The sequence below is a fragment of the Hyperolius riggenbachi genome, chromosome 4, assembly GCF_040937935.1.
Source record: "Hyperolius riggenbachi isolate aHypRig1 chromosome 4, aHypRig1.pri, whole genome shotgun sequence".
Taxonomy (NCBI): Eukaryota; Metazoa; Chordata; class Amphibia; order Anura; family Hyperoliidae; genus Hyperolius; species Hyperolius riggenbachi.
In genome coordinates, this window is record NC_090649.1 from 396052862 (window position 1) to 396072970 (window position 20109).

At 42.2% G+C, this 20109-nt stretch overlaps 1 protein-coding gene across 1 annotated transcript; it reads left to right on the forward strand.

Moving 5' to 3' along the window:
- Positions 1-732: 732 nt before the first annotated feature.
- On the forward strand, positions 733-17812 carry LOC137504173 (heme-binding protein 2-like). The gene is made up of 4 exons (XM_068232234.1): positions 733-1015; positions 5518-5647; positions 13070-13238; positions 17437-17812. The coding sequence occupies exons 1-4, from the start codon at positions 860-862 to the stop codon at positions 17609-17611; spliced, it is 630 nt and encodes a 209-aa protein (XP_068088335.1). The 5' UTR covers positions 733-859; the 3' UTR covers positions 17612-17812.
- Positions 17813-20109: the final 2297 nt, after the last annotated feature.

Sequence of the window (20109 nt, forward strand, 5' to 3'; positions counted from 1 at the left end):
GAAAAATCCTGCACATAAAAACGCAAATGAAAACTGACAAGTGGAAACAGTCCCATCCACTTGTATTGCTATGCGAATCCGCATGCGTTGTCTGCATGCGAATTCGCGCTAGTGGAAACGGGCCCTCAGTAACAGTCAGTTAATGACTGACTTTGGGGAAAAAAACACATATTTCACCACAGACCAAAAAAATGTGTGTGGAAAAACGTGCATTTTCCACACTAACAAGTTTGTGTTTTTCTTTAGAGCTTATTTCCACATCTTCCTAGTCAGCATTTTCCTGTGCGACTCAGATTTGGGTAAACGCTGCGTATTCTGCGGGTCCTGTATGTTGGAAAGTCTGCCAACCATGTAGTGTCATTACTACAGATAGTTAATGAGATGCTAATGATTTCAAATTGATGCAAATTTATGTTACTTTTATGCAAATATATCCAGCTTGGAATTGGGCTAATCAAATACAGTAGCTGATGGTTTTGAAAACATAAACTTTGCTTCTCCGTGACCATCTGCAGCCATTACTGAATATCAGGGTGCATATCCATGTGGTACTTCAGGAATTAAAAAGAACATGATATAACTATATAAGGGTTATAAAGGTGATTTACATAAGCAGTGAATCTTAGGAAAACAAGTCACGTGGCAACTAGTTATGAAACCGCTCACGTCCCCCCTGCTCTGCGCTGCACGTGAAGGAATGTCTCTCTATGTTACTTAATGCTTTGTTTGGGACGTTACACAATGCTGAGCTCAGCCCTCGGCTATAGAGGGTCTTTATTTTCTCATGACACTCCCTTCTATTCCCACTCAAATAAAAGCAGCCTAGCAGTTCCAGTTTCAGACTTCACTGCATCCAGACATGGAGGGGAAAATTCAGCTGTTTCTCAGCTTGCTGGTGATATTTGGGATCACAGCTGCAGCTGAACAAGAATCGGATGGTGTCGATTGGGATCAGAAGCCTCCATTCTGTGGCAAATTAGACTGTCCAAAGTATGAAGTGATCAAGCAATATGATGTAAGTAAGCTGTTATATGTATTCAGGGACAGGTACCTGCAAAAATGCTGAGCAATTTTGCATAGGCTATGTGTCAACATCTAATCTGCATATGCTTGTTCAGGGTCTATGACTAAAACTATTAGAGGCAAAGGATTAGCAAAATAGCCAGGCAACTGTTCTGTTGTCGTTTAAACGTATTATTATTTTTATCTCTATCATATATGGTGGTGAACAAAAATTCTCCTTACATGCAAATCTTTGCTGACCCAGACAGTGCTACTTAAAGGAGTCAACTAAAAGAAAATCAGAATTACTTACATGGGGCTTCCTTCAGCCCCTAGAAGCCTATGTGTCTCTTGCCGCAGATCCGCTATTAGCTGACATCCTAGGTAAAGCAGACATCAAACCAACAAATGTTGATTCCGGTGATACCTTTAATTACTGTACATGATTTATTGCAAGCTTTCGAAACATTAAGTTTCTTCAGGGATTATACAGAGCTGTATTAGAACTGTACAATAAGTTTTGAATCACATACAGACTTGTATATGTACCCCCTTTGAAATGGGGAAAAAAAAAAAAGACCTCGGCTGGGTTTCCACTAGCCGCTGTGCATCCTAGAAGACGCACGGCAGCACTTCCTCTTCTGCGAGTGTGCCGAATCCGTGCCATGCACGGCTATGGGATTTGCTGCCACTTGCACGAAAACTGATAGCAATGTCAGTCGAATCGCTATGGCAAGTGATTTGGCCGGCGGCACCATTATTCCCTATGGCAGAGTTTCCCTGCGTGATATGCTGACTAAACTCATTATTGAATGGAGATAGCCAGTGAGATGTTTTCTATTTTGATTGAAACTTTATTGCAGTTTCTATGTAGTTTGGATTGGTCCAATATCCAACTGTATACAAATCTTAAAGTGTAACTGTCGGGCATAAAATCAAAATCAATTCTTTAGTTTTATCTGGTAAACAAGTAATAAGGATGCTAACCAGGCAATCCAAAAGTTAAAATCTCTATTACTTTTCTTGTTTATAAATGATCATTCCCCAGTTTACCTGACTCCTATTTGGTACGTTGCAGGGCATGCTGGGTTGTCTTTTTTTGCTTCTTTATTTCCCCTCAGACTTAACCAACAGAAGCAAACAATGACAACCCAGCATGCCCTGCAACTTCCTTTTTGTGTACCACATTTTGTATGTACCAAATAAGAGTCAGGTAAACTGGGGAATGATCATTTATAAACAAGAAAAGTAATAGAGCTTTGAACTTTTGGATTGCCTGGTTAGCATCCTTATTACTTGTTTACCAGATAAAACTAAAGAATTGATTTTTGATTTTATGCCCGACAGTTACTGGTACACTTTAAAACAAACCTTTATCAATTCTCTGTTGCAGAGTATGTAGACATGGTCAATGAGATGCAAATAATTCTGAGTTGATGTAGAATTATGCAAATGTATGCAGCTTGAAAATCAATCAAATCTTACCCTGGCTTCAATCACCTGGTCCATTTTCAAGCTGCATAAAAATGTGCATAATTATGCATCAACTGAATTGTTTGGATCTAATTGACCACATCCAATGGTGTGTAAACTTGTGGCTGTGCATTCCTGGTGGCAGGAAAAGGTCTATATACAGCACAGCATTAACGCCCTAGTGTTTTTGCTTAGGGAAACTCGGTATGTATTTGCTGCGAGGGCTAAGTGCCAGCACGCTTGTTGCAAAAACTTCATTTAGCAAACAAAAAATGTACAAAACACAGTTGCAAAGCTGTACAATAACAAGCTCAGTGAAAACAAAAAGCACACAAAGATAAAGCTTGACAACACTTCTCTTTGCGAATGGCTGTTGTCTTTCATAGACTGCGGTTTCATTTTTCACAGACTCAGAGGCATAACTACAAATTATGGGGCCCCCAGCAGAATTTTGGGGGCCCACCAGTGTTCGCACCCTTTCCCTTGATGATCCTCACAGCCTGGGGGTCCATCTTGAAGGATGGACATTAGAAAAACAAGTATGGACATCATAATCTTCACACCCATAACAAGTGTAGCCACAAAAACACCTGATCTGAAGGATGGACCGCTTTATCAAAGAGGGTGAAGTACTAATTGGTGCCCCCTTACAGCTGTGTCCCCCTGCAGTGGCATGAGCTGCTCCCCTGTAGTTACATCCCTGCACAGACTCCTGTTCAGCTGAGATACTCCATCTGTTCACCTGTTTGTCTCAGCACCAAAATTGGAACCTGTCTTTCCTTCCAGTACAATGGCCTAGTGGAGAGGATGTAATGATGGTCTATGAGATGAAAATAATCTTTAGTTGATGCTAATTGTATGTAAATATTTTAAGTTTGAAATGTAAATATATTTAGTTTGAAATGGAGTTGTTAAGTGCTGCAGCTGCTGGGGAGGGTAGAGGCGGGGTTAAATATTTGCAAGCCCCTGATGAGTCATAGGACGAAACTAGTTGGGCGGAGCCTAAGGAGCGAGGGACGCCAGACGAGCTCTAGGAGATCTTATATGTGCATTTAAACTGGACTTTTGTGAGTGCACTTATTTTAATGTTTTAAATAAAAAAACGGTTTTACACTATGCTGGTCCCTGTTTGAGTCTTAGGGACATTGATGCTGGAGAAGGATCGCTGACAGTGCCTGTGAAGCGTGATTGCTGGTCTGTGCTGGGTCAGCCATGACATTTGGTGAGAGGCTTCATTGAGTATATGGTGGAGGAGCACGGGGTGTCTCAGTAACTTATTGGAGCACTGGTGTTTGGATAAGTGGAACAGCCACATTGATATCAAACAGTATTACACTATTGTGGTGCTTTTCTATTTCATACCCCTATGAACTGAGGACACAAGACGAGGCTGAACGCACCTAGGAGATCTTGACTACTGGCTGGGCCAGACGCGCTATTAGCTGATCCTGAGAAGGCAGCTTAACATCTGGTGAGCGTACACTGGTTATTGTTTGTTACAGGAAGAGCATCTGCACGTTATTGGAAATTGGAAGCAGTTGTACATGGACTCTGTTTGGGACTTTTATATGTTTTAAGAAGGAACTTTTATTGGTTGTTTGTACTGTAGAGCGCCCTGTTAATTTCCTTACAGTTCATATGGAAGTACAGCAGGTGATTTCCTAACTTCTATGAAGAGGAGAGAGGAACAACACAGTGTTGGAGGAGCAGATATTGCACACTGCCCTGCTGCGCTGCTACTCTGCATATTGGGAAGGGGGGAGTACTTGGGTCTGGTTGAGGGGTGGGTAATCTGAGACTAATTGTAAAAGTTGACTGGTACAATACTAGTGATAGTGTTTCAATCTAAGCATAAAAACCCTAAACAGCGGTCAATCCCCACCATTCCTGTTTGCATCTGGTCGATAAAAAACTTGGACTTTCCCAATTAACTTTCTATTGATATCTCATTTAAAATCATCTGGAAGCTGTTCTTTGCATTGCATCAAACACATTTTTAACCACTTCATTCTATCTGCACAACTATATATAGTTGTCCAGATAGAATCTGCTCAAGTCTAAGTGGACATGTATCCACATCCAGTGTTGCCGCGGCGGGTGCGTGCATCCCAGTGGCATTTACATGGTGGCGACTGTGGTGAAGGGGAACTGCAGTGCTGGAATGAATGGACATGATGGGCCACATCCATTCATAATAGTAAAAGTAAGTAAAAAAACCAAAACAGAACACTTCCTGGTAATTTTTATAGGATAATTTTGTATCACCATCTAGTGGCGAAAAGGTAAAAATAAAGTCAGGGTACATATTAAATGTACCCCAGTTACAAACAGACACTAATAAATCAATATAACAAAAAAAAATAGTTGCCTTAGGGACTCAGCTTTTTTTAATATGTATGCCATGAGAGTATATTACAGTTATGTTAGCAAATAAGGGCTAGTAATTATTGACCGGATACAAAAAACTACAAGACAGACAAAATACACCTTTATTTATTACACCTTACTTTAAAATAATATATTGTCACCTTACATTGTACTAGGAACACAATTTAAATGTTGTGATAGGGCAATGGGCAAATAAAATGTGTGGGTTTTTATTTATAGTAGCATTGCTTATTTTAAAACTATAGGGGGGGAAATTGGAGAAATAGTTTTGTTTTTTATTTATTTCCTCATAAAATGCATAGAAAATAAAAGCAATTACTTAAAACAAGTATCACCCCCATAAAGCCTAATTTGTGGCGAAAAAAAACAAGCTATAGTTTCGTAGTGATAACACCCGTTGGCCGAAGAGATTAAAATAAGCTAATGTATGGCCACCATATTATTGTCTCGGAAGGACGATTGAATCTTTACATACGCAAGAGGCTTATTTGTTGACAATTTTGTAAGTATGAGTTGCAGATGTGTGATGCAAGGTAATTCTTAAACCAATACAAAATCTTCTAGTAACTTATTCCATGTATGGCCTTCATCTAATTGCACTAGCATCACATCCAAACTGTGCCACTTAGTTGCTTTAATCCTTCCCCCATCTAGGATTTTGAACTTCGTCTCTATGAAGAAACTACCATGGCGACAACTCCACTAACCATGGATATGTTTGGCTTTGGGCTGGTGAAAAGCTTCAGACGCTTATTTAATTATATCGATGGAAAGAACTCTGAAGGTATGTCATCCTTATGAGGTATAAACGCACTAATAGACAAAGCTATAAGGGATAAATGTTGTAAAAGGTCAAAATGAGTCCATATAACTAAACCAGACATGTATATTCTCGAATATAAGTCTACCTCGTGTATAGGTCGACTCCAATATTTGACCTTCTTAAGTTGGAATTTAATATTGACTGAAGTATGTAAACAATGTTACAGAGGTGCCAGAAGTATAAAAAAGGATAAAATGTTTAAAAGGCAGGGAGGCAAAGGGTGGACTTACCTCCCTGGTGCAGACACAAGAAATTGTCGGATTTTTCACAAAATAACGTTTTATTTACATACTCCAATATTTTGCAACGCGTTTCGCGGGTACAACCCACTTCATCAGGCTATAAATAGGAGCAATCAAACACTGTGGGACAGAAGAGATAAAGCCACTAAATATTCTGTTGCAGTATCACCTATCTATCTATCTATCTATCTATCTATCTATCTATCTATCTATCTATCTATCTATCTATCTATCTATCTATCTATCTATCTATCTATCTATCTATCTATCTATCTATCTATCTATCTATCTATCTATCTATCTATCTATCTATCTATCTATATATATATATATATATATATATCTCTATCCATATACACATGTACAAACAGCAATTGTTTATCCACACATATACACATATAAATGAATGTGTGCATACAATGGAGGGTAAGCCTATAGTAATCTTACTTAGGTGAAGTGGACGTTTGTGATTTACCATATAAATTTGTGGTCATAATGGTGAGTATAAGGTGAATACAAGAGGTAATACACATTACTTAACAGTCTGGCGCTATCATAGATGAAGGTAAAAATTAATGACAAGTATTGCATAGTGAGGAAAATAAATGATAAAGGTCTGTGCAAGGTTAAACGGGGATATAAGGTGGTGCAGGATGATAAGATTCTTACCTTGCGAACAGCTTCAGTCAGCTTAGCGCCTCTGTGCCTTGCTGCCGTTCTGCTGCTCATGATATAGTATGGCTAATGGATTAATTGGGACCAATTAGCCAATGAGGTGTGCGCTCTGGCTGCACGTAATAAAAGAGTGCTTGTGGGTTGTTTATGTAACTGGGCGTCGCGTCTTATGACGTCATGCGCCTGCGTGTTGTTTAGACAAGAGTCTAGAGCTATTGTGGGCAGTGTCGGCTGGGCGGTTATGTACTTAGCAGGTTCGCGCCTGCGCATATGAAAGCGGAAGTGGCGCCGCCGCCATGTTGGTTTAGGGGAAAAGGGGCGGCGGTGCCGATCCGTTCCGCTGTGAAAGAAATAAAATAAATGCCGGAAGGGTGGGTACTCGGGACTGGGGTGAGGTTTAGATAAGATGCAAATTGTTTCTATTTATTAAGTCGGCGCAGTGTGGCGTAGTGTGCGCAGACTAGTAAGGGGATGTGTGATGGCGCGTTGTCATAGTAACACATAAGCTGAACTGCCGATTTGCATTAAAGGGTTGTGTTACAGTGACATTGCCTAGGAGAAGTGGGTATAGTGTCCCAATTATCTCGTGTTTTAATGGTCTGCGGTGCTGAGCACCCCCTGATGCTCTAATTGTTGCATCTTATGTGGTTTAACCTATAACATAGGATACAGATACATAAAAATTATATATAAAAAAGGATATATAAAATCACAATACATCTTTATGATTATACAGGAACAATCAAGAGGTAAAAATCCAGAGGTTACTTCTTTACCTCTGAATTTTACTTCTAATAGTTGTCCTATGAACAGATTCCCCCACCTGAGCTGTAGATCTCTGCTGCTCGTCCAGAGTCACCATGGGCCTCTTGACTGCATTTCTGATCAGCGCTCTCCTTGTTCGGCCTGTGAGTTTAGGTGGACGGCCTTGTCTTAGTAGGTTTACAGTTGTGCCATACTCCTTCCATTTCTGAATGATCACTAGAACAGTGCTCCGTGGGATGTTCAAGGCTTTGGAAATCTTTTTGTAGCCGAAGCCTGCTTTAAATTTCTCAATAACTTTATCCATGACCTGTCTGGTGTGTTCTTTGGACTTCATGGTGTTGTTGCTCCCAATATTCTCTTAGACAGCCTCTGAGGCCGTCACAGAGCAGCTGTATTTGTACTGACATTAGATTACACACAAGTGCACTCTATTTAGCCATTAGCACTCATCAGGCAATGTCTATGGGCAACTGGCTGCACTCAGACCAAAGGAGGCTGAATAATTACGCACACCCCACGTTGCAGTTATTTATTTGTAAAAAATGTTTGGAATCATGTATTTTCGTTCCAATTCTCACATGTACACCACTTTGTATTGGTCTTTCACGTTGAATTCCAATAAAATTGATTCATGTTTGTGGCAGTAATATGACAAAATGTGGAAAACTTCAAGGGGGCCGAATACTTTTGCAAGCCACTGTAAATAGCTGTTATTCCCCACAATGCAATGAGGTACACACACAGGAAACTGCCAGGACCATGGTCCTGATATCCCACTGTGGGAGGGGTTTCACCACAATATTATCCATACAGAGCCCCTTGATGATCCGTTTGTGAAAAGGAAAAGATTTCTAATGGGAAAGTATCAGCTACTGATTGGTATGAAGTTCAATTCTTGGTCACGGTTTCTCTTTAACATTGCCATTAACACCCCTCTCAGCTGTTTGGAACTTAGATTTTCCATAATTCAGGACAACAATCTGTGTTGGATGAGGCTCAGTAGATTACTGTATTTATAATTGTCCCTGTACAGTCTGAATGGAAAACTTTATCCAATCTTATTACATCACAGCAAGAAAAAGGACCACCTGAGTAGGGATAAAAACAAGGAACACCAAGAGCCCCAATAGTGTAATATGTACTGGTAAATGGTTACTAGATTAATATTAATACTCACAAACCAGGGTTACCATTAGGCAACCACTGTAAAAGCAGGTGGGGAGATTTTCCTGACCCCACTCAGGAATAAGAAGTCTCTCTCTGTAGATGAGAAAAAAGGGGGTTCAACCCTCCACCCAGGGTGGACTCAATGTTATGCAGGAGAACCGAGGCGCCAAAAGGATAAAAGGAAGCTAAATGAGCTTAAACTAAAATTCTTGGTAAATCGAGGAGGTAGTGGTGGACTTACTTCCTCCAAGTAGACACACAACGACTGTAGTAAAGACAGTCAATATATTTTATTTATGAACTCCAAAATATGCAACGCGTTTCGCAGGTTTGATCCCACTTCATCAGACAATAACAACAGAGCAATAGCATATGTGGTCAGTAGAAGAGCCAGGCACATCTGTGGTCAGTAGAAGAGCCAGGCACCTCTGTGAAGAGGTGCCTGGCTCTTCTACTGACCACATATGCTATTGCTCCATTGTTATTGCCTGATGAAGTGGGATCAAACCTGCGAAACGCGTTGCATATTTTGGAGTTCATAAATATAATATATTGACTGTCTTTACTGCAGTCGTTGTGTGTCTACTTGGAGGAAGTAAGTCCACTACTACCTCCTCTATTTACCAAAAATTTGTTTTTTTAAGCTCATTTAACTTCCTTTTATCCTTTTGGCGCCTCTGTTCTCCTGCATAACCTGAGTAGGGATGGTCAATATGTAAATTATGCAGCAATATTCACATTTCGTATACAGCTTGAACATGAATCGATCAAATCCTGCTGAGGTAAAATTTGATTGGTCCATTTTCAAGCTGCATACATTTGCGTACCCCTCATCAACTCAAAATGATTTACAACTTGTTGACCATCCCTACACCTGACCAATATATACAGATTGCATCCAATTTTTTGTTTTATGGTAAGTGTTAAGATTTCGTCTTTGTACAACCAGATTGCATTGTACAGGTATATGACCATCCCAGTGATAAACTGACAATAGTGCACAGAATTATTAGGTAGGTTCTTGTACTACAAAGATGTTAGAACATCAAATTGTGTCCTCTACAGCAGGGCTTTTCAACCCTGTCCTCAAGTACCACCAACATTGCATGTTTTGCAGAAAACCACAAACATTCACAGGTGAGGTAATTAGTGTTTCAGCCGAGCTGATTAACTGCCTCTGTGGATTTCCACCAAACATGCACTGAGTGGTACTTGAGGACAGAGTTGAAAAGCCCTGCTCTACGGTATATTATTTATTGACCATTCGGAAGTATTTATAGAGATACAAGCAAGTAAAGAGGTCCATTTTTCTCATTATACAGACTAGTGAGGTTAGTTGAGGCAGGCTTATGCAGTTTATGTGCATCAACAGTACTGGCAGTCAGAGTTGGATGTATAAAGCCTAAAGGGGACTCTCACCCTGTTCATGGATTGTTGCTATGGACATCCAGAAATTATTATTATTATTTATAAAGCGGCAACATATTCTGTGGTGCTGTACAATGTAAGAAAACAAACAAGGGATACATAATTATAATGATACAGACAATCACATACATCAAATATGAACACTGGTACAAAATACAGCACTGGTGATTACAATAGCAAATTTTATGACTAAAATGTATAACAGAATGCAAGCAATTAAATTAATAGCATTCCATGACACAAAAGGGTGAGAGCCCTGCCCTTGCGAGCTTACAATCTAAAGGTATGGGGTGGAAACAAGAGGTGGGGAAGTATACAGTAAATGTACAGGCAGTGCGTGATTAGGTTATTTAGTAAATGGTAAATGTAGACGCGAGGTTGAAGGGTGCATGGCCTAAGCTAGAGAATATGCTTGTCGGAAAAGGTGGGTTTTGAGGGAGCGTTTAAAGATTTCAAAGGTGAGAGAGTGGCGGATGTGCTGTGAAAGGGCATTCCAGAGGAGGGGTGAGGCACGTGAGAAGTCTTGTACACGTGAATGTGAGGAGGTAATTGTAGAAGAGGATAAAAGAAGCTCGTGTGCAGATCTGAGATTGCGGTTGGGTTGGTATCTGGAGACTAGTGAGGAGATGTACAGGGGAGAGAGATTGTGGAGAGCTTTGTAGGTTAGGCAGGGCCGGTTTAAGCAACAATGGGGTCCCAGGGCAAAATAAACCTGGGGGGCCCCCCCAACATATATCCCGGAACAAAAATCGGCATTGGGGGACCTTTTTTGCTGCTGGTATAGTCAGGGTGTGAAGTCATAATCGGTCGGAGCTCCACATTCTGGCTATCTCAGCCTGCATGGGGGACAACGGGTTAAAAAGTTTCAGGAGGGGGGACCCCACATAATTTTTTTGAAAAAAAAAAATTCCCACACTCTAAACATAAAAAAAAAAAAATTGGGAAAATAGGAAAAAATGCCAGCGATCTTCATACAGCCATATTGCGGCTGTATAGCGATCCCTGGCCAAAGTGCTGCGGCTGCGTATAGACCCCCTGGAAACCCCGTCAGGAAGCTTTCGTTTGATGCATGTAAAATTACACTACCGTTAGGTTTACTACTAAAAGTGACATTTACCGCATTTAAAAGTATACTTTTTTCCTTCGAAACTTTAAAATCGATTTTCTCAAAAACTATAAGGTCTTTTTGAAAAATTGTTTTTTCCTCTTATTCCTAATGATCTCCTTAACATACCCTGCAAATTTAGGGTTTCTAGCATTTAAGGTGGATTTGCTATTAACCATTAAAGTCGGCAGGTTTTTAAATGTGTATTTGTTTTCCTTTGAAACTTTAAAATCGATTTTCTCAAAAACTATAAGGCCGATTTGAAATTTTTTTTTCCTCTTGTAGCCCCTGGGGGCCCCTACAAGCTCTGGGGCCCTGGGGCAGCTGCTTTCTTTGCCTTAATGGTAGCGCCGGCCCTGAGGTTAGGGTTAAGAGTTTGAACTGGGATCCTCTGGTTGATTAGTAGCCAGTGAAGAGCTTGACAGAGAGGAGCAGCAGAGGAAGAGCGAGAGGAGAGATGAATGAGTCGAGCAGCAGAGTTCAGTACAGATTGGAGCGGTGCTAGTCGGTTAGTTGGAAGTCCACCAAGCAATATATTGCAATAGTCCAAACGAGATATGACATAACCATAATGTTAGTACATGCTCTTATTATGAGAGAGAAATGTCTTCCAATGAAAAAGTTAATCTTGGTTAAAAATATGTCCTTCTCAGACACTGGCAAGGGCTTGGTCTTGTAGTGCAGAAAATGCTCAGTACATTTCTGTATAAAACATGAACTATGAAAATAAATCTACTTAGAACTGTGAATGATTTTACCAGTAGTAATCATATTGTCATAGACTAAGCTATGGTATGATCTATGAATCCACTATAGAGTCCTGGTCATCCGGAACTCAACTAACCAGCAGTCTCAACCAACAAGCACAAACCGCCGGTAGTACTCGGTGGTGAAGGCCAACTTCTTTGGCAGTTTATGGGCTCTGCTCGGCTTTAAGACTGGGTTCCACAGCTCCCCCATGGTTAATATACCTCCAAATACTGTATTTGAACACTTAAAGGACCACTATCATGAATTAGGCTGTGTCAAGCAAAGCTGTTTACCTATAGTGTTGAAGTCACCAGCATTAAAAAAAAATCACAAAAAGGAAATAAACTTACTTAGTGCTGAACTCTGTCCCTGTATTAGTGTCGGTGATGGGATGCAGTAACGCTCTGTAGGGGAGCATAATCAGCCGTGCACAAAGCTGGTTTACTACTTTTCCCCCAGCCTACATAGCTTGCTCCTATGAGTGTGCCCAGCATCTGCCGCTGCATCTCATGCTGAAAGCCTGTAGCGGGGACCTTAGTGTTCCATCTCTGCAGGCATTGCTGGGGGCAGTTGAGGAGTCTCTTAGTTTCCTTTTCCACTAGCGGCGATTGCGATGCTGAATCGCAAAATTGCAAATCGCTAGTGATTGATTGACGGTTTGCCTAATAACATAGGAATCGCGGTAGGTAATTTCCACTACCGCAATTAATTTTTTACTTAAGCGCGACTGGGCCGTGATTTTTGCTGCGATTTTGCTATGCAGTGCATTGTATAGCAATATCGTCATCACAATCGCCGAGAAAATTTGGAACTTTGCTGAATCGCAATTGCTAGCGTTTAGCATGAACGCTAGCGATTGCTAGTGGAAAAGGGCCCTTAGACTCGCACATGTGCAGGGGCGAGATCGGAGCAGGAGAATTGTCTGCTTTGTCTTGGATGAATTAGATAAAAAAGACATGCGCAGTTCTTTGTTTGAAACAAGGGCATCACTGCTGGTGACTTTAAAACTATATGCCCCAGCAGTAAACAGCTCTGCGTTGGCTGCCTTATTCTTGATAGCGGTCATTATTAATACAGAGTTCATGATAAGTATATACTGTAGAGTGGGGTATAGTACTGTATGAGGTATGCCTAGTTTTACCATAGAGTCCCTAGCAACAAGAAAGCGCCCTTATCTGGCATCAGCTGTTCCCCATTGGCGCCGGATAACTGAGACTTTACTGTATTATGACCGTACTGTTGTTTCCACAGGGCAGAAGATTAACATGACTGTGCCTGTGGTGATCCATGCTCCATTGGCACCAGAAGATGGTAATGCCACAATGTCTTTCTATCTGCCACCAGTATTGGAGAATCCACCCATTCCATCAGATGAGAATGTCAAAGTGGAGAAGGCCCCTAAAGTGTCTTACTATGTAAGGTAAGTCATCCCACAAAGGCCTAATTACGTAGCTGGGGGGAATGGGGACAAGGGGGGACAGCTGTTCTGCCTCCAGGTACTTTGAAGGTTAGGCCCTGAGAGCGTCCTGCAGAGTACGGGAGGCGAGAGCAGGAAATGCAGGCTTAACTCACCTGGCTTCCACCTGCATTCTGGTGCGTTCAGTTGGCATACACTTCCATATTCTGAGCATCCCTGAGCCACCCATGAGGTGGGGTGAGGCAGGTTCCTCAGGCGGCAGAAGTGGGGGGGGGGGGGCACCGAGCTGGAGGGGGTAGTACCCAGGAAGGGGGAGCAGCAGGCACAGCAGTGGGGAGAAGGGTCAGCCTCCCCCCCTCACCTGGGGCTCCCCCGTCCGCGCTCCCCCTCCAGCTATTTGTGCAGCATTTAATTGCTGTCAGGCAGCGGGGGAAGCAATGGCTCACCTAATTCCATGATCCAGCTCCGCAGTACAGTGGGCGGCATTACAGGAAGTGAGGTGAGTGGTGGAACGCGGAAGTAGGTGAGTCATTGCTTCCCCCGCTGCCTGACAGAAATGTAAATGCTGCACAAATAGCTGGAGGGAAGCACGGACGGGGGAGTCCCAGGTGAGAGAGGGGGTCTGTTACCCCCTCCAGGCTACCTATACTGGGGGCAATTATACTACCTGTGGGGGGAGGCGGCATCCTCACAAGTTTGCCTCAGGCGGCTAAAAGTCTATAAAACCGGATCTGATTCTGAGCCAGAAATTCCAGCTCTGAATAAGGAAGTGACTTTGTTCCCTGGTGCTGAAATCCCTAGCCACACCTCTGAGGTCAATGCTGGCCAGGCGCTAGCAGATTTGTCAGAGCAACACAAATTCCAACAGTGAGGGTGTGCAGTGATGTAAGTGTGCTGTGATGTTAACCTCTTGAGGACTGCAGTGCTAACCCCCCCTAGTGACCAGGCCATTTTAGTGAAATGTGCCACTGCAGCTTTAAGCTGCAGATCCACACAACACAGCACACCAGTGACCCCCCCCCTCCTTTTCTCCCCACCAACAGAGCTCTCTGTTGGTGGGGTCTGATCGCCCCAGATTGTTTTTTGTTTTATATATATTTATAGTATATATATATATATATATATATATATATATATATATATATATATATATATATATATATATATATATATATATATATATATATATATATATATATATATATATATATATATATATATATATATATATATATATATATATTATTTTTTTTTGTTACTGTTTTTTATGAAAAACAGTATGTCTCTTTAAACCTATTTCCTGCCTCCCTCCCTCCCCACAGCCAGCCAATTATGGCGATCGGCTGTCATAGGCTTCTGCCTATGAGAGCCGATCGCTCTCCAGTGTCCCAGGGGGACAGCCGTGTCACACGGCTGTCCCCAGTACAGCGCTGCTGACGATCGCAGCGCTGTACATGCAAATAGACGGCGATCACGCCGTTAAACATTCTCCCGAGCGGCAATAGCCGCTCGGAGACTGAAGGTGGGGCGGAACTCCGCCCCCCAAGCAGGAGATTTGCGCGCGATCTCCTGCGTTAGCTGGCCCCAGGACTTTACGCCAATCAGCGTTAGGCAGTCCTGGGGCTGCCGCCGCGGCCACACCCGCCGGCGTGACGCGGTCGGAAACAGGTTAAATATGCCATCCTATGCAGTGGAGCCCTTTATTTTCTTAGCACTTAGAACACAATAGTTTCAATGAAGATTTGCTTCAGGCCAGTTTCACACAAGCGTTTTGGATGTGGTGCGATCAGATGATCGCAACGCTAAAACAGGCGTTGCGGTAACAAATCAAATCTTAAGTGAGGCTCACATCCTGTGGCAGAAATACGCAGTGCATGCAAATGTATTAACAAAACTTGCTACCATGCACCGCAGCGCCAAACATTTTAAAATATCTGTGGCGCCATTGACTTACATGACTTCTGCTCGCCATGGATGTTGACTCATAACAGGCTGATGCTTTTGCGTCAGATGCAATGCTTCCAGCACATCTCATCAGGTATGAAATGTCCCATGACTTTCATTGCTTTAGCGTAACCCTGCGGTTGTCCTAGTGTCCTAGTGTGAAAGGGGCCTTGTAAACCCTCAGCACTGCTGACTTATAAAAGCAGGATTGGTCAATCAGCCCTTGTTTGGCCAGCATAAAGTAGACATTTGTCACTCAAAGTGATTCTAGTTTGATGTGTGAACAAGGATCCTAATTCGCAAGCTGTTAAGGGGAATAGTCCTTGGGTTATTGCCATATATTGCTGCAGCAGTGGAATGTCTTGAACACATTCTTAACCTCCCCAGCAGAATAGAATGTGCTGCTTGATAGAGTGCCCAGCAGTAATCAGAGCCAGTGTACCCAAACGTCTCAAAAGATTGTTTGTAATGACATTTTCCACTTTATTTAGCTTTGGAGCTCTACTCTTTCCAAGGCTTCTTCATAGTACAGTGGCTGCAGCCAGAGAGGGAGCAGCAGGTGGATTCATAAAGAGCAGAATGGGAATGGGAACCATAGAGCCAGTGTACAGTAGTTTTATGTGGAAAGGCCATCCAAGATTATCAACAGTCATTTTGAATGACCATTATTGCAGTTGTCTATGGGGTTTACTTGCACATAAAGGCTTCCTACTATATACAAGGCATTTTTTTATTCCTACTGCAGTCAGAGGTGATGAAAGGACCTCTTGCACTGGAGAGCGCACTGCAGATCAGTGTAACACACCAGTTAGTCTCACAGGACAAACTTATGTTATACTTTTCCCTTTCAGCCCCCTCTCTCCCCTTCCACCCATTTTCTTATTGTGCTTAAAGCAGACATGAACTGAAAAATAAAAGTGAAGATAAACATACACACGACATGCTTATCTTCCGCATAGTCTTCTTTTCAATTTCTTTCTCCTCTCCTGCGTCCTGTTTGTCCGCTGTGATCAATGGAATTTTTTGTCCTCCATTTTAAAAATGGTGATGACCCCATAACAGCTTCCAGGTCAGCACTCAGCAGTTAACCAGTAATATTGGTTGAGCCATAGGGAAACGTGAGCATTACCTTGCACATCAGATGTCCTTTCAGTTATAACTGACAGCATATAGTTGCTGTCAGTTAAGGCTTTCAGCTTCCTGAGAGACAAGTCTGCCAGAATTGGAAGGAAGCATTGTTAGAAGAAAATGGTGAGCTTCTGAGGAACTGACCTTGAGGTAAGCATTTCAAATATTCATTTGCAGGTACATCATGTGTGAGTTTTAAATACTTTTACTCAGTTCAGGTTCACTTTAACCCTGTCCCTGCCAGCCGATTTGTCTTTAATGCGAACATCTACTGCCAAGCAGTTTATAGACATTTTGCACTCATTAGGTTTACTTAGGATTGTTGACAAAAAAAACCTACATGAAATAGGACATACAGTATTGTATATAATTTTTTTTTCCGTAGAGAATTGGAATTGAACACTTTGAAACAAAAGTTTTTACTTTTCTTTTTCTGGAGATATGACACAATTCTTTAGTGAAAATGTAAAGAAAAAAGTGAAATAAAAAAAATCTGTTTTTTTTTTTCTTTGGTCAAAGAAGAATTACATTTACTGCCAAAAAATGTTACTGTTTGTAAAAGCCCTGATTATGCTGAATCCAACTATACCAGATATGTACTGGTATCCCACTTTTCCTGTTTGGGACTGGGTGTGTCAGTACAGGTAGCCAGATATAGGTGCAGTCAGTATAGGTAGCTTGGAGTAGGTGCGCCAGTACAAGTAGCCAGATATAGATGCAGCAAATATAGGTAGCCTGGAATAGGTGTGCCAGTACAGGTAGCCAGATATAGGTGCAGCCAGTATAGGTAGCATGGAATATGTGCACCTGTACAGGTAGCCAGATATTGGTGCAGCCAGTATAGGTAGCATGGAATAGGTGCACCTGTACAGGTAGCCTGATATTGGTGCAGCCAGTATAGGTAGCCAGATATAGGTGCAGCCAGTATAGGTAGCATGGAATATGTGCACCTGTACAGGTAGCCAGATATTGGTGCAGCCAGTATAGGTAGCCTGAAATAGGTGCACCAGTAGCATAGTTAAAATTGTTACTAGTTGCAAGGTTGGCATCTGCCATTGTGAATAGTGTACATTCCAGTGCGAATGTGATTGGCCATGTTTTAATGATGTATTTTCTATCTTCTCTCCAGGAGTTTTGGAGGATATGCCCTTTATTTTACCTATATCAAGCATGCCAAAGCATTGGCAGAAGATTTGCGTGCCAATGGCTTGGCGTTTGATGACTCTTATTACCATCGTGTCGGCTACAATGATCCTTTTACATTTGTGGATCGTCACAATGAAGTGTGGTATGTAGCAAAGTAAAATTCCAGCATTGGAAGACCCTTTTTTCAAAACCACCCTTTACATATATCGTTTGTGTTTGTGGCTTACATGTGTAGTATGCAAAAACCGTCCCGGATAGATTTCTTTACTTTTTAATGAATTTTTGTTAAAAAAAAAAAAGTGTCTTTCTTTGTAACTAACAGGTTTTGTAAATTATTAAAGCGTCATTTTGTCATAGAACACTTTGTTTCCGTAGCCTTTTTACAGTGTGAGTCAGTGTGTTTTGTCATTTCCGAGAAGCCTTTAGTGAGGGGGACTGATATGAAGTTATATAAATAGAAAAAGTTATACAAATAATTAATATTGGGAAACACTGTACCTACATCAGGAACTTGCATGACCGTTTGTGGTTATCCTCTAAAAATGTGTTATTAGTGAGTTGGGAGTATACAGATCAACTGACTCTTGCTCCATGCTTGTTCCAGGTGTGTAACTCACTGAAGGTAAACAAATTGACAGCCAGACAACCTGCAATTGTTGTACAAAATAGTGCACCACTATGACCGGGGAGAAATTCTTACTTAGAGATGTGGTGGTCATACATCTATCGACTTTGTGGCTCGATCGACCTTCCGATTTAGATAATTTTATAGAATCGAATGAAAATCTGTGGCGCAATAATTTGACTGATTTTGAGCTGATATCGGTCGAATGTATCAATCGCGCATGCTGTAAAGAACTCGGTCCAACGTGGTCGATCAGCATGTGGCGATAACAGCCCCTGATGAGTTTGATTGAAACGCGTAGGGCGGAGCTACGGCCAGCGCGTCTGACGTCACTGCGTGCGGAGGGAAGCCGGCATTTGCAAACAAGCTGACAGAGCGGGGCACGGGAGCCTAGGCGGACGGAGCTACAGAGGGTGACACGGGACGCCGTACCTATCCAGAAGCCAGGACAGACCCCACTGCTGAGGCATATGATGTGCATTGATTCAAGTCTCTATACGTGAGTGCGCATTTGATGCGCGGGCGATTCTTGATGTTTAGCAGTATCACGCTATGATGGCTCTATGTGTTTTTTATGTTTTTATGTGAAGGAAACTTTATTTTATCCATATATTAAAGAAAATTGAAGACTGAAAGTGCCAGTTGGATGTGTTAAGGTAAAATACTAGACCCACCTGATGTTTGAGGTGGCTGCAATTTGGTGAGCGCAATCTACTTTGGGGAGTGGATTCACGAGTGTCACACTAATCACTATCACTAGGGTGTCTGCAAGATTGTAACAGAATTACGCTATGTGGAGTGCATCTATGTTTTTTAGGGATTAATGGTGAGCGCAGCTCAGCAATCGATATTATTTCAGCATCTGGCAAAGTGAAGCAGTGATCCCAAGCAGAAAGTAACCTCATTGACTCTAAGTGAAGAACACTTTACTGATCATTGCCTTTTAAAGCCTCATCTACACGTGTAGATGAGGCGGCGATCCGGCGGCTCGATTAGCCGCCGGATCGCCTCTTCCGCTTCCCCCGGGATCAATACCCGCTCGATTCCCGCTCGTCGCCGCGCATCTTCCGCTCGATTCCCTGCCATTGTCCCCTCGCGGGGAGCGAGCAGGGAATCGGCGGTGGGGAGATCCATCCTGTCGGATCTTATCAATCGAGCCGCATCAGCGGCTCGATTGATAAGGAACATCGCGGCCGCATCTACGGGTGTAGATGCGGCTTTAGGCTGTGAGCTTATAAGAAAACTGTTTGACTGCAGTAAGGTCTAATAATAGCATGAGAGTTCCATCGAATCAGCCCATTGACTGTAGTAAGATTTGATAGGGTTTAGAGAACCAATTTACTGTGGGAATTCTCACTCAGATTGTGGACTGCAGAAAGGCCTGATTTGTGCGGTAGTAATCTTGTTATACATGCTATATTGTATGTTGCATTTGAGTTACAGTGGATTCTGGTGAGAATTAGTAGAGAACTTTGATACAGCCCAAATTTTTGTTAAGGTGACAGCTTTGTTCATAGGCAGCGCAGCCTTATTAATTTGTGTATAGCTCTGCACAGTGTCTGCCAGCTGCTCTTATGCTACAATTCAACACCAGTGATTTGCCTCATCGCATTTAAAATAAAAAAAAAATTCTGAGTTAAAAACACATTTTCCCTTCATACAGTAGAGGGTTCTTTAGCTGTCATGAGCTTTATTCAGAACTCAGGACTGTTGCCTGCTGAAATGTGCATTTTTGGTACAGGGTATCCCTGTGCTGTCTACACCAGGGGGCATTTTCATTGAATGAGAAGCATAGATTGTCTCTCCACCACTCTACAGAATGCCGAGAAATACGTTCCGCTTCGGCAGGCTGCTTATAGTGAGTTTAGTGACGTGAATGAGGCGGCTTGACTGTGCTGAAAGTGAGGAGGGTAGACAGAGCTTTATGTGTGCTGAAGAGAGGAGGTTAAGGGCCATAATGGAAAGTCAGGCAAATGATGCAGAGCATGAGGGGTGCCTCTAGGCATAGGCAGTACAGGCCATTGCCTGAAG